The sequence below is a fragment of the Stegodyphus dumicola genome, chromosome 2 (genome assembly GCF_044657685.1).
Source record: "Stegodyphus dumicola isolate Sdum_Otavi_A_Nest chromosome 2, ASM4465768v1".
In the NCBI taxonomy this organism is placed as follows: Eukaryota; Metazoa; Arthropoda; class Arachnida; order Araneae; family Eresidae; genus Stegodyphus; species Stegodyphus dumicola.
In genome coordinates, this window is record NC_140769.1 from 68,564,093 (window position 1) to 68,585,750 (window position 21,658).

A 21,658-nucleotide genomic window follows, 5' to 3' on the forward strand; every position below is an offset into this window, starting at 1 on the left:
TACCAGTTCCGCACGTAGCACTATAGCTTCTTCTACAGATGTTAGCAGTAACAACAATGCTTTATTAAAGCTAGACTAAATTCCAACGAAACTGCAACCGGCGATAAATTTTACTTCTTATTGTTCTAGTTTTTACTTTGGATTTCTTTATTTGCTAACTGTTTACGTTGTTTAAATTTTATTATTTTGAAATGCCTTAATTCCGTTTTATTTCTTTTCAGGAATAATATTCTAACTTTCTCGCAATCATGTCTGAAACTAACGGATATATGAACGGCATGACAAATGGCAACAGCGAGCCTGTGGGTCAGCATTGGACAGTTGGCCTTTTGAATTCCCAGTGCCGCTATCTGACGGCTGAGACTTTTGGTTACAAGGTCAATGCAAACGGAGTTGGACTGAAGAAGAAACAACTTTGGACTCTGGAACCGTTTGGAGACGATGATTCCGTGTGTCTCAGAAGCCACTTGGATCGCTACCTGAGTGTCGACCACTTTGGCAACGTGACTTGCGAGAGTGAGGATAAAACAGAAGGAGCTAAGTTTTATGTGGCTGTGGCCAATGATGGAACCGGGCGCTGGGCCCTTAGAAATGCAGTCAGAGGATATTTCTTGGGAGCAGCCAACGATAAACTCTTATGCTCCGCAAAGGTGAGTTTCTAAAATTCATCAAGCTCCAGTTACCAAAACCAGAGCTCCAGTTATTCGACTTTATATATCCGGCTTTTCTATATTTATATGAATGTGGCAAAGCACGCGAGGACTATCTATCTAAGTGGGGAATTGTTTTCGTGGAGGACATTTTGAGGCAAATTTGTACGTATTAACGTTACACGTGAGGAAACTCTACAAAACTAAATTTCTCGCGGACGTTACCCCAGATAGTCCTACTTCAGACTTTCTGGGGAAAACTGGCTTTTATTCACATTGCACGAGGGGAAATGATGAAAACCAGCCATACACACAAGCCGTTCTCCTGGGTTCGAACTAAAGCAGGTCGAACTTTTAGCGTTCAGCGGTCTTAATCACTCGACTACTTTTGAGGCCAAGGTTGAGGTGAGAACTTATCTTGCCTACTTTTTCTCGAGAAGCTGAAATGAGACGACTTTCAAAAAAGATTGATTTGAGAAATCTTGATGTGGGACATAAGCTTTATTTTTAAGATCTACATAAATAAAAATTAACTTCATTGCTTTATTTTAGTTAAACTGGTAGAAAAAGTTGTGTGTTTAGGGAGAGAAGAAAACTTTTATTGCTTAATTTTATATCGAGAAAGTGTTTTGTTTTTCGTATAGCATAAGAACTTTTTAACTGCGGAATACTTTTTGGTACAAAATATGATAAACGGGAAAAATGAAATTTTCTTACTTTCATTATAGTAGTAAATACTATTTGGACTTACATAAAAGGAAAAATATATGCGTAAGGCTGAATTTTAATTAATTTGTCTCCGAATCTTTTTTCCAAACCTCACCCAAGGACCACACATAAAAAAACTTCCTTAAATATAAGTGATCCTCAAATATGAACAACACTAATATAAAATCAAATTGTTTTAGCTTAGTTTTATTTTTCAAAGTTATAGGTTTGATAATAATAACTTCAGACTGGGAGAAATTGTAGTTTGGTTTGGTTTATTTAATTATGGCAAAACACACTAGGGCTATCTGCTTGAGGGATGCCTTCGTTGAGGACTTTCTAAGGGTAACTGGCTCGTATACACTTTACACATGTGGAAAACGCCCATGCAGCCAGCCTGTTCGCGGATTCGAAACTCGGACCGAACTACCAGGGTTCAGCGACTTTACCGCTCGGCCGCTGGTTGGCCAGGAGGAAATGTAATTATTCTGGATTAAAAGTTTTCAACGTATTCGTTTGCTTAGATTGTAAGACTATATATTCTGCAATAAGTTACCGCTTCAGAATCTCGTAAGTTTTCCAGATGGGTATCTTTCTTTTATAGGCTGCTAAAAATGAACATATGAATAAATTTTGAAAGAAAATTGGTTTGAAAATGTAATTAGAAGTTTTCGCATTAACAATCATGGCTTTTTATTATTGTGGCCCTTGTACAAAGTACTTCAAAACGATTGCATTGCTAACAGTCTCAAGCAGTTTGTAGTGAACTCACGATTCAAGTTTAAGCAATGAATTAAATGAAGGTAGACCTTCAGATGCAATGCCAAATTTTTAGAAAAAAAAGAAAGGAAGTCTGAAATTTAATTTTTTAATTCGAACATTGTAGGAGCAAAATGCCATTCAGAAAAATAATTTTCATAAAAGCACAGCTTATTAATCTACAATTTACATTGTGGAAAGTCCGTTAATGAATTTAAATTCCATATATTTTTAAAACATGTCACTTAACCAAAATTGGTAGTCTTAGAAAACTTTCGTCGAACCTTTCTCATTTGATTCCTTTCTTAAACTAAAGCAACAAAGTTATGGCCAACCGTTCAAGAAATATTTAATGTTTTTCCAGAACACATGTTTTTTCCAGATATATCTCTAAGAGTCACAGATTTGTGAAATAAAAGAATATAGTTCCATAAATGGAAAAATTTTTAAATTAAAAAAAATATTAATTTGGCAATGCTTTATCTCTTTTTGAACCTGATTAATAAATTAAGATTTGCTAGAAAAGAAAATTAGACAATTAGTATGCTGTATTGTTTCATTTCTTGAGGCACGACTGCCGGAAATACCTTCAATTTTCATAGAAGTGTCTAATGAGCCGTGAAGAGTGGATATGAATCTTCGACGATGACAATGAAAACCATTTACTTCCAAGATGAGAAATTTTATAATATTATAGGTTAATCCTTATATTTTCAAAATTATTTCATCATCATTTCAATGAGATTCAACAGGAAAATCATCATTATGAAAAATGAGTAATTTAGCCTTGGTGTGAATGTCTAATTTTAAACTTTACAGTCTACAAATTTTAAGACTTTATTCTTTCCTCCTGGGAAAACTAATTTCTAAACAATTAATATGTAAGGATTATGTTAATTTTATTAACAGTTAAATTTTAAGTTAAAGTTCCTTTCCTGCCAAATTCTTAACTTCAACTTACTACTTCCGGCCAGAACGTAGTTTTGGAATCATTCTGAATACTTAATGAGGTGCTGTGGTGTGGTGTATTTAATTATGGCAAAGCACACTAGGGCTGTCTGCCTAAGGGGAGGGATGCCTTCGTGGAGGACTTTCTAAGGAAAACTGGCTCGTATACACGTTACACATGGGGAAAACCACGAAAACACCCGTGCAGCCAGCCCGTTCGTGGGATTCGAACCTCGGACCGAATTATCAGTGTTCAGCGACTTTACCGCTCGGCCGCTGGTGGGCCAATACTTAATGAGGAGGAAAGGTATTTAAACCGCGAAGTCTACTTGCAGAGTTAGAGAGATTCAGAGTTTTTGATTTGCGAGCGTTTGCCTTTTGGCTATTCTCTCTCTCTCTCAAAGCTGTTATTACGCTCGGCCGTACTTAGGCCCTTAATAAGCTTCGTAGTCAAATAGAGTTAAGGGCACACTCGATTAGAATCTTGATAGCTTCGGCTATATTTCTTTAGTAAATCTTAGTTTTAAGTTATTTTTTAGTCTTTTAAGTTTAGTTTTAAGTTATTTTTTAATCTTAGTTTTAAGTTATTTTTTAGTCCCAAGTGTCAACTTTTATTGTACACTCCAAGAAGGAGTTTTGTTAAATCTTATTGGAATAATAAAGGGTTAGTTACCCCTCCATCTTGTTGTTTCTTGTTACACGAACTTAAACGATTATTCGCTAACTAGTTCTTAAGATTCGTCACTTTCTACAGTAACTGAGGAATACACTAGTGAGAATCTTACAAATATATTCAGAATGTCTATTTCCTTCTGTTCCGAGCTGTTACTTCATCATAATCATTGATCAATGTTAATGTTTGAATACAATTAAAGGAAGTTGTATAAAGTTTGGCTTAGCTTTCTTTACTTACCTAAGAACGTAAAAATTGGCCCCCGCGTAAACGTGTTAAATACGAATAAATAAAAAGCAGTGACAAAACGAAATTTTTAGAAAAAGATTTTCGAAGTATGTCTACAAATGTTGCTTGTTCAATTAAGCAGCGTAAACGAAGAAAACATTTCAGACGTATACTGAGAGAAATTTAAAAAATTACCTTCCCGAGACAAAATTCCATTAGGCAGGTCAGAAAACTCAGCCTTCCTTATTGGCTAATTAAGCAAGAGTCTAAAATTTCTTTTTATATCATTCGGCCAAGAAGTATCAACACCATTAGCATTAGATACCCATTAGATATGCTTTATAAGGTGATCATCTACGGGAGGTAAGATGAGACTCATGCTGATCTTAATCTTCTGGTTGAAAATTTTTAATGACTTAAACAAACTAAAACCACAAAAAATGCAAAATAAACGATGAAGAATTTATTACATGGAAGGCAGGAAAAATTATATGGCCAATTTTTAAAGTAAATTGCTCAGAAAAGTTTTATATTGTTTTATATTAGCTCCTCTCTTTGTTTAATTGCTTTGAGTCAATGATGAAATTAACTTTTGATCCCCTTCTAACGAGCGAACATTCTTCAACATTTGCATAAAAATTATGTTTATAATGCATGATATTCCGCACCAATTTGTTTCAAAACTGAATATAGTTTTGTTTTGTTTTGTTTTGTTTTGTGTGTGTGTGTTAAAAGAAATTTTCATGTTTATTTTCTTTTTATCATGAGAATACATAGAACAATGTACAATGCATATCGCAGAGGATCGTTTTGGTATACAGCATTTTTATATAATTTTAGCTTGATTTCATTATTTGTTTCTTGTTAGGACTAAATCTTGAAGTTATTTTTGATTATTTTTAGGCAATTTTCATGCAGTTCTGCACATATATTTATTTTGGATTAAAATTTAATAACGCAAGTATTATTCAATAATATAAGTTCAATATTTTCTTGAAAACTTGATGTAAATATTTTTAATTTAATATTAAATTTTCTTTCATATACTTTCTTAATGATCCGACTAATCATTGTAGAATTTCTATGCTCGCACCATCCGATAGATCGAATAATAATCTTCCAAATGAAGTATTGCGTGATTTGCCTTTATTAATCAACTAAAGTAAATGCTTTGGAATTTCTAATGTAATTTAGCAAATTCCGGCAACTTTTCAAAAATTGTCTTAAATAAAGAAAAGGGAAGGAAAAAAGGCGTTGATTGACTGATATAGATGACGGGTTTTTAGATTAAAGGACTTAATTTGTCACTATTAGGAACTCTACCATTTTAAGAAATAATTAAAATTGGATTTTTTAAATCAAACAGAAATTTATATCAGTTGAATACAATCTTATACAAGTTTAAAATCTGTTGAAAACAATAGAAGTGAGCTTAGAAATTAATTATGATGCACCATGGAGGACGAAATCCAAGACTCTCGTATTCTTAAATTTTTGGGCTCTTGTACCTTCCCATCTCAAAGGATGCCCATCTCTTACTTCTTCCTTAACATCAGCCACTAGAAAATAGTTTAGAATAGGCAGGTTTGGATTACCTATATTCCAATGAAATACAGTCACAAACTTCAATGTCTTGTCATAGATTCGAGCTTGTGTCCTTTAGCGTAATGATAACCATCTTACTACCTAAAAGAGCGTGTTATAAGTAAAAAACCTCTAGTGTTGTAAATTTACAGAGCCTGATATGTAGTTTAAAAATAGTATTTCTAGTTTCTTGAACAATGTTTCACCAGTGTCACTTTCATTCCAAGTATTTTTTGAAATAATATTCTAATTTTGCTTTTAAATTACGATAAAATATAAACAAAACTTGATGCACGCCTTACTATCCCCATTTCGGCTAAATGCTCAGCGATCTGCTGGAGTGAAAAATTATATCATTTAATCCCTTCGCACATGTACTGTCACGTACTGGGGCTAGGTGTTTAAAATTTTAATCATTTTTACTTCTTAGCAACAACTATAGTACTTATAATTTGCATAACCTTACAACTTTTCTTCTTTGCGTAATTTCACTATTCAGCAGTGTATATTATGCCATTTATATTGAATTAGACAATGTCTCATATTTACACCAGCCTCATTTTAATCACCTTTTTCATGTAATCCTACATAAATGCAACTACAAATTTATTATTGTAAAACATCATTTTTGCAAAATAATGCTAGCAAAATAATTGCGCTATTTTAATATTTAGTCCTTTTTAAATGTTTTTCCAATCTCAAGGTAACTTACATACAGTAAAAATATCCTTAACACAATCATTTACTTTCATTATTAATCCATTAGGTTCCTGGCCCTTCTGAACTATGGACTGTCCACTTGGCAGCTCGACCTCAGGTGAACATCCGAAGTGTGGGTCGCAGGCGCTATGCACGTCTTTCTACCGACCATGAAGAAATCCACGTGGACGCTAACACTCCTTGGGGAGAAGATACTCTTTTCACTCTTGAGTTCCATGATGGACGTTATGCCATTCATACCTGCAATGATAAGTACCTTCGTCACGATGGCAGGCTCTCTGACACTCTGGTTCCTGAAACCTTATTCACGCTGGAGTTCCATGCAGGATATCTAGCCCTGAGAGACTCTGTAGGTCGATATATAGCTCCTTTAGGCAGCCGCGCTGTCCTTAAGACAAGATCTCAAACTGTCACCAAAGATGAATTGTTTTTCCTGGAGGATTCTGTTCCACAAGCCGCTTTTGTTGCCTTTAACGGAAAATATGTTTCTGTAAAACAAGGTAAGTTTTTACGTGTTTCAATGCATAATTAATTGTAATTTTTTAACCATATTTAAGCCAACTGATTAAAAAAGTTTAAGTAACATTAAGATCGTTATCTCTTCAACATTGCTGTAGGGATCACATTAAAAAGAAAGCTCATTAATTTTTGCTAAATGCACATGAAAGCTTCAAATGACGTTTTTCTACATGCTTTCTATGTTATGTTTTCTTCCTGGAAAAAAAATCTACTAAAACTTTGGATTCAATTTTCAGTTAGGTTTCCACTTTTGTGAAGCTGTCTGATGCACTGAATATTGTTGCAGACAGGTTCTCCAAATATGAAACTCTGTATCTCTTCATGATAAAATTCACTTTAGCCTATCAAATGATGACCATGCACTTCAAGCATTATGAATGTCTGTTAAATTTTTCATTGCAAGTTCTGAACCTTGATTCACAGCCATCCGGACACAGTACCTGGTTTTCAACATCGGTCATTTCATCGACGAAGTTTCATAACTTCGTCGCACCGGCACTACACATCATTTACTACAAAATTATTAAAGCAAATATTGTTTCCACTAATCGCAACAAAACCGTCCCAGTATTTACATGCGTTCCGTAACGTTTGTCACATTTTTCAAAACATATGAATGGTCCATATTATACAGATTGTTATTCAGTTTCTTTTATAGTATATGTTTTTAACAACAGTTTCGCTTACAGCATAGTTAATTCCACGTTTTCTGAAATGATTAACGTGAATTAATAATTGAAATATATGGTTTTTATCATTTCACTTTCATTCAATAGTGTATGTGTATTTCAGAAGCAGTGCGTATTTAAAGTGTTCTTCCAGAACGAGCTACATATATTTTATTTTCGTCATGTTCATCCATAAAACGCAGTAAAATGGGGGGAGCTCCAACACGAAGATATTCATAGTAAGTTACTGTTTTTGCTTATTTCTAGTCACATTACTAAAACTCATGTATATCTACAGGTGGTCGTATCTATACTTGTTTGCTGAAATAAACTAATAATGATAATATGACTTTGCCCAATTCCATCACACTGTTGATTAAAAACACTTAAGCGTGGAATCCAAACATCTCCTATATCCTCCTTTTGCTGGCATTCTCTCATAAGAACTTCATACCGAAGGATTTCTAATTCCATTCTGCAAAGATCCTTTTAATAAATGTCCAAGCACTACTCGGGATTTGAAATCAAGCTACTCGTATGTGGAGTGAAAGCAATGTAGAACTACCGCACTTATTGGAAGGGTTGCAATGAGTATAGAATATTAACCGAATGTCCATGTCGCAGAATCCCATGCAATATTGCATTACTAAATTTGCTTCCGTTTTACGGAAAATGAGAAGAATTTAAACGTAGTAAAAGAAATTATTGCTAACCACTACCTTACGAAATACTTTATTTGTTATTGTGCCGTTATAACACTGTTTGGTTGTCTTCTGTTATTGGGACCAGATTCAAAAATGTATGTATGCATGTGTATATGTATGTATGTGTGTATACGTGTGTGTATATATACATATACGTACGTACCTACATATATATTTGTATGCATGAACACATACATCCATAGCTATCTGCATACATACATTTCTGAATCTGGTCCTGATAACAGAACAGTACCCACCATTTTTATCATCGATGCGCTAATGCCACGTAACCATTACGATTATTGTATTCCATATAGTTTTGCTTTTTTTTTAAGATATTGTGCATTAGAATTTAAGACGTACACCGTGTTTCTTTAGAACAATGAAAAAGAAAGTAACTTACATTAGTAGTAGAGGTAATTTTCCTTTCATGTGATCTTTCGTTAAATCACCATTTCATTGTCTTTAATCGCCTACCATTAGCTGCGCAGGTTTCTTTTGTGCTTCGCTGATTATTTATGCCAAATAAGTTTTAATGTTCAATATCCATTAATGTTACATCAACATTCTTACTTCGTATAAGTAATTCAGCATTTGCAATGCACCTAATTCTGGTTTTATATAGTGTTTTAGATCCCGAAAACTCGTATAAAAAGTTAACGTGTAATAAAAATACTTTGCATATAAAAGGCTACCACTAATGTTTCCATATAAAACTCTGGAACCGATTTTCCCTGAAATTTTTAAAGAATTATCATGTGCTTTTTAGGTGTAAGAGAGCAGCACCTACAGCTGACAAATGAAAGATCAGTGACTCGAATCCTGTCCACCATTTTAAATGGTCTCTTTAGTGGCATCCAAACTAATTTATGGAAGAGAATGATTCACCATTGCTTGGATTTGGCCTAATTCTTCTCGTGCCTGTCTTTAGATGCCCTTAAAGGGAAAGAAATGTAAGGAATTATCATCTCTTCCCTTGTGTGATGTTGTAGTGGAAAGTGGAAAGTCTGGGGTCCGAATCCCGCTGCTAAGTGACAGAAATGTAAGGAATCATCGCCTTCTCCCCTGTTAGCTGTTGTAGCCGACAATTCACTTGAAAGTAGAAGATCTGGGGTCCGAATCCCACTGCTAAGAGAGAGAAATGTAAGGAGTTATCGCCTTCTCCCCTGTTAGCTGTTGTAGCCCACAATTCACTGGAAAGTGGAAGATCCGGGGTCCGAATTCCGGAGAAGGCACAATTAATTTTTAATGTTTCCTAGTCCGAATGTCCGATTGTCTTTTCAGGCTTCCCTTTTTCTTTTGGACTGTTCGAACTATCTCAAGAGATTAAGCAAGAATTTTCAATTTAGAGATTATATATCAGAAAAAAGGGTATAACTTCCTTCTTCTTTCAAAATGAGTTGAGGTTTTCCACTTAAAATAAATTATCAAATATTTCAGAAATATAATATATATTTTGCTACTCTTAATAATAAAGTGGATCATCTTAATAATAATTTTTATGTTATTGTTTCCAGTATCTCTATGTATCCATTAATGCTGCTTCGAAATTCAAAAAGTTCCTAAAAAATATCAAAATATCATAAATGCCAAAAAATGCTATCGGCATGCATCGATACATTTGAATGCCTTAAAATGTTCTGAGGCAAAAAGTCTCTATTTTTAAATGATAATAAATTAACAGAGGAAAACATATTTTGTGATAAAAGCGCAGGAATTTTATATTTTTTGAATATAAGATCAATGATTGTTTATCAAAACTTCAAACGGATGCGAAATATTAGCATTAAATTTGGAAGGGGGATTTCAGATAGGTAGTTCACTAACCATTAAATCAAATAGAGGAATCATGTGATATTTTTATTATGTAAAATCAATAATGCTCCATCAGTAATGCATTTTATTATGCAAGGAATGATTCTGTAGAAGTTATGGGTTTTGCAGAGCAGGCTTAAGTGAAGAAAATATATAAACTTAGTTTTGAAGTTTCCATTGTTATCAAAATATGTGTGAAAATTTTGGCTTGGAATACATCTGAATCCAAATCATTTATTTGCCATATTCCACACTTCTTATATTCCTTATATTATATCCTTTTGCCATATTCCACACAAGTCTATTTTAAGGAACTACATTCATATTCTGTTTGCGTTCGGCATGATTCCATTTGCTGCTTCAGATGATCGTTGTTCTCGCCATCAGAATGATTACTCATAAGCCATTCTTTTCGCGAATTTTATTTTAAGTGTTCTCATCCAAGTTACGCTGATACCCATTGGATGAAAACATTCGAAATGGAGAATCAGAGCGTTTAAATGTCAATATTATCTACGACGGTATTTTTTTTTTTTTTTTCTGTGACCTGGGACTTTTTGAAACTTTTTTAGGTTTTGATCGTAGTTCCTTGCGGTCGTGAAGAAAATGTTACGAGAAGACCGCGAGATAAATTAAATGAAATACGACAGGAGGAAAAAAAAGTCGCATCTTCTCTCTGTATTTTTTATAACTTTTTTTGTTAATGTTTGTCTCTGACCTCTTATTGGGACTTGAACATAGTATCGTTAACCGTTACGGTTACGGATGGCCGAACGCGGGAATAGCTTATCGCTAATCCTTTCTGTTCATGTCTCATCGAACTGTCGCGTTCTATTGAAAATTATTCTTTGTTGAGAGAGTCAATTCTTTTTCTCTAGACATTAGCATCTTTCTCCTGCGTTGTAAAATAAATGATGTTTTAAATTATTTTTAATGATGAGAGTGTATATTTTTGCTGCACTTCGTTTCCTCCTAAGTGTGAAGTTTTGACGAACTGTGATGTTTCTTATACATGTTTAACATTACGTTCTTCGGAAAGATTAATGACTTTACGCTCTTTAGATTGAGGGTAATAAAAAATCTTCTTGCATGTTATGTTACTTAATGTAAAAATATGGCAAAAATAAGTAAATAAGCTGTATTAAGTTGTTGCTATGAGTAAAATTCTGCAGCAAAAGTGCATAATACATGGCGTTAGAAAACTCTTCCGTTAATTATATTATACGGTTAGTTTACGAGTATTCTGCAACCCTCCTGGCCGATAATAATCGGCCTCATGGTTAACGCAGCACACCCGATTATATTATATGGTATTTTTCCCTCCTTCCAACATGCCTTCGTGGTGTAACCGGTAGTACATTCGGTGCGTATTCGAGAGGTCCATGTTCTAGTCCAGGTGAGGGTATTGCTAAATTTTCATGTCTCCTGCTTCAAAAACCCTAATGACGCTACAAATGGCGCTCGAACTAAAAGCTGGTGGACAATACTTTGTCACCACCATGATTTGGTGACTGGGTCACCTAATCCCCAGTAGCCCATTAAAAGGTGGAGTATATAAAATATTTTCTCCCTTTTTCCAGCATGCCTTTGTGGTGTAACAGTAGCACACTCAGCGCGTATGCTAGAGGTCCAGTTTCGAGTGCCGGTGAGGGCATTTCACATTTTTCATGCCTCCTATTTAAAAAAATAAATAAATAAAACTAATGGTTACAATACTCATGCTGTAAATAACGATAATATTATTAAACAGTGCGTACATTACTTTTAAATTGCTTAGTTTGTTCTAAATAATGTATTGTTATAATTTGAAGGCATTAAGTTAGTTATCCTGTTAATGTGAAATATCAACAGTTCTGATATAGAATTATAAAACTGGAAATTTAACAATATGTAAATTGTGGTAGTAACCCGAAAATCAGGAAAAGTGGTCTGCTAGTTTTTCTAACAACAAAGAAGCACTGTTGCTTAACGTGCATTACTTGCACAACTGACATTATTTATGCATCCTTAGACAGCATTTATAAACAAATATATGAAAAAATAACCTTTATATTTAAATTAAGTATGCCTAATAGTATATCATCTATGTTGAAACAATATAGCATTTTCGGCACTTAGAAAATCATATTTCCGTTAGAAAACAATTCTGTCAAAATAATCTGCATTAACAGCTTTCTATCGTAAATTTAACTATTTTCTATTTTCAGGCTTTTACAGGGTTCAGACTTTTCAGTGTAAATTTACTTCTCTTCCATTTTACTTCTCTTTACAATGTAAATCTTCCACTTTGATCTTTTTTCGTGAGATAAATATGGTGTGTGAAACTAGACTAACAAATATTTTGTCTGACAGATAATAGGATGCTTTTTCTTACTACAGAGAAATATATATAGAATGGGATAACTCTGTTATTAGTGATGACCTGAGGAGAGGAGACACAAATAATTGTAATTATAGCCGATGTTTATAGATAATGTGACGTCGTAATTGCGTATTAAAAGAAGAAACTTGCAGACGTTGAATACTTTGTATATAACAAGACACATAATTTTATTATTCTGACACATATACTCCTTTTTCCAACAGTATGGGCGTAACAAGCACATCACAAATTTTTATACACATCACAAATTTTTATACACACAATGGACAGTATAGCACAGCCGTGAGACACGCACTCGCAAGGCAAGTGATAGTAGGAAGATGAATGCGCATTTCAGCAAGGCCTATATGTAAGATTTGGAAACTTTGTTTAAATTTCAAACAATGATTGGCCATGGTGAGCTGTTCGTGAACGGTGAGCTGTACGCAATGCACATGATATTGCAGGTTAGTTTTTGAATGGCACAGTTTAGAAAAAATTATTACTATTTTTTAGAGATTTCAACAAACAACTCTCCAGGAAAGCTAGAATTTGTGATACCCTGAACTTTGCTATGCACATGGTAAGTACAAAAATGAAAAGAGGAATTAAGGGGCTATTGCTAATATAAATTATAATTTATGTTTACATATTTTTTATCTAACATATATATATGAAAGAAAGGAAGAAAATGTAGTGCTTCATATCTTCCTGAATAAGCCATGTCTCATCAAGCTGAAGTGTTAAAATCGTAGTGTCTTTTATCGGTGATTTTTTATTGTCATATCTTATCGGGTAAAAACTGATATCTTTTTTTTTCATCCTTCACAATTCTTTAATTTAAATTCAGTGTCAAACGTGTTTTCAGCTTATCCAAATGTCCTTTCAGTTGTCTGCTGTATGTGCAAATATATTGCTTTGCACTTTCATTACAGTACTCAATAAATTACATGATTTTCGCATAATTTTAGTATACAGCTGCCTTTGCGTTAGATGATTTTGCCCAACTATAGATAATACATATAAGAGTAAATTCACATTAAAAGAACATCAGGCAGTTATAATAATCAGTACATTAAGCGTAGATGTATTTTTTTCCCCTACAAAATTTTAAATTCACGATGGCTTTATTAGAATGCAGACTGCAAGTCGAGGGGAAATGGTATGTGGAAAAATGTAAATAAAATGACCCGAATACGTATACTGTAGCAGCTTCATGCATATAATATTTATAACTGCAATTAGTACTATTAATAGTGCGAGCTTTTCATTATAAACCAAAAATTAAAAATTATGTATTTCAGAGAGTCGTCGGAGGTTGAGAATTATATGTCGAGCGTCGAGTTAGTTGCCTAAGTCGCGAAAAAAATTAAAATTGTTACTCCAGAGAACGCATACAACTATCAAGAAAACTGAAGAAGGTTATAATTTTATAAACTGCAATGCATTTTATACGATTTAAACATAATTTTTACGTGCACTGATAAACACAAAAACAAAATATGTGTCGTTTATTCCGGTATTCAGTTTACTACGATTGAGCTGACGCTTTACAGCAACATTTTAAAGTTTTTTTAATTGTTTAAAGCTGTATCTCCTTAAGCTTATCAGAACACTTCCTTCCATTCTCCCCCCGAAGCTAAGAACTGTCATTACATCTTCGCCACTCATTCGAAGATGCACTTTCGACAGTATGAACTCTTCTAAAACTTTCCGGTGTATTAACAGATTATTAAGCGAAAGACAGAAACGTTTAACAGCATTATGTTAAAGATTTCATTTATCTCTGTTACGCATGCGCTACCTGGTTGATCTGTTTTGGGAAATCAATTAGGAATACATTAAGAAGCAAACACAACAAAATTCATTTTGGGAATTTTTTTGAATTTGTAATTACCCGGACTTAAAACGTTTCTACAACTTGTGGATTTTATAAACTGATATTAAAACAATCTAGAAGCTGGAACTCCTTAAATTACTTTCAGAGGATTAACAAACAACTCTCCAGGAAAGCTAGAATTTGTGATACCCTGAACTTTGCTATGCACATGGTAAGAGACCTCACCATCATGTAAAATCGCTAATGCTGTTGTCTTCTCATCTCTTCATATTTGCTATTGCAATGAATCTAAATTATTTCTCCTTCCTTCTTCATTTCTAAGACCCCACCTCTCTTAACAAGTAAGCTAAATTCATAATATCCTGTACACAAGATCTTTATAAAGGACTGCTTTAAGTTGCACTAGAATTTGTTTTAAGCAATAGTTTAATGTGTGTCCAAATAATACAAAGTGAAACTTGATCAACTTTCGGCTCTAAAAAAACTAACATTATCCGTAACTAATTGCTCTCCAAACCCAAATAAAACCATATAAATTTGTGATTGAGATAAAATAGAATCCTCATTGGTGAAAGTGCAGGATTTAACGTTTACCAATACGGCTTTCATTGCAGCTCAAATGCTAATTGTCGCAAGAGAAGAGAACAGCCTGAATACTAGTAAATAATAGCAGTAACTGTTAACTAAGTAAATAATAATCATGCTGTTTTAGTTTACCTAGTTTACATTCTGTTAGATGTTGGCGGAAAAATATAAAAAGACTCAATTGAATGAACGTAAAATATACTAGTTAATTGATACAAAACCTTATTTTGAATTCCGTACATTTTGTTAAGATAAAGTCATTCGATATTACATAGACCAACAAGTAAATCATCAACAAAATGTACTTACTGCTTCCTTCTGTATTAGATTTTAATGCTTTCTTTTTAGAAAATGATGATTCTTTCAAGTATAAAAGAAAGCTATAAAAATAAATCAACATTGTATTCTTGTGTTTGCTCGCAGATCTGTCTCAATACATAAATCTGAAAAGTGTCTAGTATTCTAGTTTTTAAAAAAATTCACTTGAGAATCATAACAGCTCATTTTTCGCAGCGAAATTAACTCTGTCATACTGTTTATGTTAGGTATGTTAAAAAGAGGAATTTGTTAAGAACAACAAAATACTGAAAGATTATCCGCCTAACAGAAGAAATATCTTCATGGAGTTCGAAAGAAAGCGAGTTCATATTTATATTACACATCAATAAAATGGCAAAATCCCAATCAACCATCCCGCTCAACATCTGGGAAATGAATGCAGGAAGAACTACCAGTTCTTCTTCGCAACTTTAGCCATTCGGCTTTTGTCAAAATACATCGAAAAGATAAATTATCCGTGTATCAGTGGTTTCATGGTCAATATGCAATATGCTCTTTTACAGAGTCTTTCTAAATTTCATAAAATGCATTTAATTTCAAGTACGTAAAATTTATTTAATTTTAAATTCAATTAATTTTGCCTACATGCAAATTAGGAAGCACTAACTAAAGCTATTTTGAATTAAGTGCTGAAAGTCATTCTAAAGATTAAGTACTATTGCCTTCCGCTCAAGCTATTAAACGAAGCAGCAAAACAATTTCGATTTTCAGTAACTTCATCGATTCTCCGTTATTTGCTTCAAGCTACGTCTGCCTGAACATGTAAGAACTCTGCATATCCTTCCCGCCATCTCCTGGAGCTATAAACTATCACTATATCTTCAGCCTGGAGGTGCACTTTCGACGATATGAACTCATCTGAAATCTTCCACTGTAAAAAGGGATTATTAAGCAAAAGAGACAATAGCGTTTAACAATGTTACATTAAATGCTCCATTTATCTCGATTTTCCATGCGCTACCTCTTTGACCCGTTTTGCAGAACACGACTAAAAGTGTATCTCTTTTCCCAACGAATGGAAAAAAAAAACAGTGAGAGAAATTCACATGAGAAATCTCTTGAGCGTGTAATGGATTATTTCGCGCAATGAGTTAGAAATATTTAGGTCTTTATTTAAATAATTTTTTTTTCATCTATGGGAAGAGCGCGACATGAAATTTATTTAATTACCTTGCATCAGTTACCTTGCATCAACAACGTTTATGTTGCTCTCTCATTTATGATGTATTTGCGTTTTATTACTTTATAAGGTAATATATACAGAAGCTTTGAATGCTGATTCTGGAGGAGAGAACTCAAACCTTTGACAAAAATAGAAGAGAAGTCTTAAAAAAAAAAAAAAAAACCAGCTCCTTCCCTCCCCCCGTGGATAGGGATATATGAGTCTTCTATTCCTTTTCCCTTAACATACAATCTCTCGAGCAGACTTCGACTCGAATTTAATGCCTTCGTTCCATAAAGGTGCTACAGTTGCAAACATCCATACCTTCTCCGAGATTCGAACCCGATTTTAAAGCTATAGTTCTCTTTCCACCAAGATAGAAAGCCGGCTGTAAAGGCCACTCATCAAAAATTTAATTCGAGTAAAGGTGGCGATTACTCACGAGTGGGTCGCCACAACTCTCTATTTTAACTCCAAATTTGTTCGCTATTCGAAATTCAAATTTGCAAGCTGTTTATGGCTGACAGAAAAACTAGAAGGTGCAGAAAAATATTAACACAAAAATTATGTGTTATCTAAAACAAATCTACCCAATGTAATACCACTCAAATAAAAACTATCAAACTGAAACAATTACTCGAGGCACTACAAAAGTTTTCACTGCAACAATAATTAGTAATTATTTACCACTGAGGGCAACTATATCTAGGACTTAATTAAGCCTGTCTAGGAGCATAGTCTAGCCATCTTTCATGGGTCCTTATTCTCAATTCAATTGGTTTTTGCAAGAAAAGGAAAAAAGATTATGTGAATTTTTGAGATGGTTTGGAATCCCCTAACCTTGAGGTCTTAAGTACCAGCCTTCCGGAGCTTGGTGATAATGAGGCCATGATTGTGTTGTAGAGACATTAGGATTTTTTGCAAGCCGAAGAGATTGAAAAATTAGCAACGCCTTCGCCGGGAATCGAACCACGGACCTCTGAAATAGAATCAGTGTAGGAATCAGGAATATAGGAATCAATGTGCTGACCACTAAATCACGAAGGCTCCCTAGGAAGGCGGGAGAAATACCTTATATACTCCCCCTTTTAAAGGGCGACTGGGGTTTTGGGGGAACCCAATCGCCAATTCCTGTGTGGGGAGAAATCATCATCCACCACCCTTTTAGTTCAGGCGCCACTGTAGAGGCATTAGGATTAATTGGAAAAAGCCGAAGAGATGAAAAACTAGCAACGCCTTCGCCGGGAATCGAACCACGGACCTCTGAAATACCGTCTCAGTGACCACTACACCAGGAAGGCTCGCTAGGAAGGCGGGAGAAATACCTTAGAGTGTCCTTGAACCTGCGGTTTAACTTATTAACAGTTTACAGCATTCAGAGGATATTTTTCAAAAATTTAAAAAGAATGTTTTATAAATTAAAACACTCCTACCTTTCCTTCTATCTTCGTGGTTGTAGGCTCAACACGTGTATTTGAGAGGTCCCGAGTTCGAATTCCGGAGATAGCACTGCGGATTTCTTCATTTTCAAGATTTCGAAAAAAAAAAAAAAAATACATTCTGAAGTGACTGTAAAGGTGGCGCCCAAACTAAAAGGTGGTGGACGATAATTCGTCACCACCAGGCGACTGAGTCAGCTATCCGCAGTCGCCCTTTAAAAGGATAAGTACATAGGGTCTTCAACCTTTCCGTATGTCTTCAAGGTATAACTGTAAGCACTCTCAACGCGTTCAAGAGGTCCGGAGTTTGAATCCCAGGGAGGGCATTGCAGATTTCTTCACTTTCCTGACATCAAAAAATTATAGACTGTACACATTCTTACTGAGAATAAGTTGTAATGCTATTTATTAGATTCAAACTGCGCCAGTATATAACTTCGTTGGAACTCTTAGGCCAAGATAAGCCATTGCTTCTTTCTAGCAAATAATGTCTCTAAAAGTATTTGTTTATTGTTGATCTTGAGAGGAAACTCCTGACCATTAATATACCTGGCCTGAATATTTATTTCATTTCAAAAGAGTTAATCATTAAAAACCATTAAGAATGTTTTAGCAGTAAAAAGAGGCTTAATATGTAGACTATGACTATCAAAAAATTTTCTAATAATGCATTTTTGCCTTGTTAAGAGAGTTTTGAATATAAAATAAATAAATAATTTGTTGGTTACAAAACATTCTTCAAGTTCAAACGACAACGGGCTGTAAGAATGTGAAAGACATTAGTCATGTGCAGTCACTAATGTCAGATTCTCTCCGAAATACTTCATTGCTTATACAGAAATTTGATCGGAAAATAAATTTTAACTTTCTGTCATTTAAAAAATATTTATCGCTATTATGCAGGAAAAGTGCAGTGTTTTTCATTGCTCATATTGTATCTGAAGGATTTGGCTACAGCATAAGGCCCCCTTACTTTCAAGGAAGAGAAAGCACATAGAAATCAGCGAGCTTCAGATAGCCTCAGTATATCTTGTAAGATTTTAATAGCAGAAATCGTAGCACTGTATTAGTTTTAGCAGTTTTATAGGTTATGAAATTTTCTATCATGCTCAAATTGTAAAACTTTTAATGAACTTTACACAATAAATAATTCATAGAAGAAAGTAATAAAATTACATCTTCAGGAAACTTAATACGATGATTTTGGGCAATTCAATAAGAAACTAAGTTTATAAAGACATTAGAAGTTTTGAAGCTATTTTTTGGAATAATTCACTATTCCTGTAATTCTTAAATTGCTATAGTCAGCGGCTCTACCAAGCTTTCCGTATGTCTTTTTAATTTTAGATTTTATTAGTCAAATTTAGATTTTATTTTCTATTTGATTTCTTTTTGAAAAATTAATAAAAGTAATCTTAGTGGTTTATGATTAGGGTTTCTGCTAATTGCAGATCTTTTAAAAGGAATTCTCTAACCCATGGTGTTTAAGAACTATTACACAGTGCCTTGGAATCAAACTTTGTCTATCGAATACCACATCGATATACTGACTACTGCACCATAACAACAGTTAGCAAAAATTGTCTTTAAATAATTTAAGTTGGACAAGTTACTTGGAACAGTTTAAGATAAAACACTTATTTAATTTAAATTTTTTTTTCAAACAGCTACACCAAATCTAGAAAATCCAAATTCTTCTATTGATTCTGTATTTATGCTAACAACGGAAATTTCGATGTTATAGTGATTAAAACAAGAATTTGTAACCCTGAAATATATAAATTTAAAAAAAAAAAATTGTTTAGCAGGCAGATGTAACTCGAAACGGGAAAGATTTATCAGGTCAAAGTTCCTGGTTTTCCTTGAACTCAAGCTACCTAAAGGTCAGATAATATGAATTTACCAGTCATCCAAAGAAGTTAAATAATTGAAAAAAATCCAACTTTTGTTTAGCGACACTTTCAAATGAAATGGTTCGTTTGTTTCTTACTGTCAAATTGTACAGGAATTTTCATTTAAAATTAGAACAAGAAGCTTTTTAGTTCTTTGTTTTTTAGTATCCTTATAAGGAAAATTCTTACCCTTTATCTCTTGATTCTTTTTGATGATTGTTTTGATCTGAACGGGCACATTTCACTACCTCTAAATGACAACATAAAAGAACCATCTTTTATATTTGTGTTTTAGGCGTAGACTTTTACCCCAAAAATGGATGTTAGCCCAGAAGGGCTATTAGTCTCGAAACGGCATTTTTCTTCGAATCACTTTCTAATTGTTGCTAGCAAATATTATCGGCCTGTATTATATTTAAAGAAACTAAATGATGAAAAACCTACATGAATGTATGTATGTTTCACGGACATAGAAAAAAAAAGAGGTACATAGAGTCATCAAATTTTAATAACCTAGTTCTCCATCCGAACATGGGCACCTTGAAGCCTGAATTTCGAATTTGTTTTATTGTCTATTAATTTTTGTTTAAAAAAACTCAAAAATTTCAAAGCGAGCAGTGGCAACACTGTAGAAATTAAAATCTTTTCATCTCCAGCCCGGAAGACTGTAATTCTTTTTTAAGTAGACGATATATTCCTTGAAATGGATCACTAGTGAAACATTTGTCGGAGTTATATGCGGTCGACTTCATTAGATTTAGATCGTCTTATATTAGTCAGAAAAGGAATGCATACAAATTAAGAAATGAGCAAAAAAATTGAATTTTTTCCATTATTTAAGTTTTCTTCGATACATCTGGAATAATATTTCCAAATCGTTGCAATTTTGGGAATTCATAAAATTATTAATTTTCATTTGTAGAACCTCTATTATCTTCAGAAAATTAAATGTCGAAAATGCAGTGAAATATAGCACTTTGTCTGAGATTTTGCATACTCATCATGTGGAAAATGAAAAAAAAAAGCATTGTCATTTTGCTCATAACACAGATCTATTTCTTATTTTATTTTAGATAACATTGATAATGAAAATAAAAAAACAATTTAATTAACTATTTGAAATGTCTGTTTGCGATCGAAATGGTAATAAAAAGTTCTTTTGAATTCTGATTTTGATTTCCAGATCTCATAGAGCAGATTTCAGATTTTACATGGAATTTTAATTCTGTCAAATACATTTTTGTGTTATGAATCACATAATACGAATTTCGAATAGCGAATACAAACATTTGATGATTCTTCTATGAAAGCTACTCTGGTTTCGACTAGTTTACATCGGTGGTTATTTAATCTTGATTTGGTACACAAGAAGTGATGAATACATTGTTCGTTTATAGTTTAATGAAAACACCAACAACATTAATCACCAGCAAACGCCACGGCGCACCAACAGTTACATAATATAAATATACAGAATAATTTCTTTCGGCGAAACAGCGTCCTCTCTCATGAAAAGTTGCAAAATTTTAAACATGTGCGTCCGAAGACGCTAGTGAAACGCACGCTAGTTTGAGTGTTTCCAATGGGTTTATTGGTTTACCAAGAGCATTTTCTTAGTGTTTCAGAAAATTTGCGATCTTTAAAGTTAAATTATCAAATTTCTTAAGCTTTACGTATGCTAATGACTCCATTCAATTAAAAAAACCATCTCTTGAATTAGAGTTTGTCATTAAAACTGCAATTTTTTGCATTTGCCAAACTTGTACTTTGAATTAGCACTCTAAAAAATATCTGGTGTGATGCATTTCGATCATTTTTACTGTAGCTCATCTTATGCCATACATCCAGTCCATAATCATCGTATTGATTTTCCCATAAAATATGTATCGTCTTCTACTGCGAGAGCAGAGCTTAATACGATGCATCTTTCTATAATAGGATTCAAAATTCCTTGCATTATGAGACCCAGTTTTCAAAAATTAAATTCCTTCATTTCTATTTATCCTTTCGTTTTCTACCCATTAAATTAATATATGTATATTACAAGGAAAATATGTATGGTT

The 21,658-nt window shown here is 33.5% G+C and overlaps 1 protein-coding gene across 2 annotated transcripts in view; it reads left to right on the forward strand.

Moving 5' to 3' along the window:
- Nucleotides 1–21,658, forward strand: part of LOC118203984 (protein singed-like) — a 139,210-nt gene that overhangs the window by 48,163 nt on the left and 69,389 nt on the right. For both annotated transcript variants that reach the window (XM_085810749.1, XM_085810750.1), the window contains exons 2-3: nucleotides 222–650; nucleotides 6,317–6,770. In XM_085810749.1, the coding sequence (XP_085666875.1) occupies nucleotides 249–650; nucleotides 6,317–6,770 (856 nt within the window). In that variant the 5' untranslated portion in view covers nucleotides 222–248. The remainder of the gene's footprint in view (nucleotides 1–221; nucleotides 651–6,316; nucleotides 6,771–21,658) is intronic.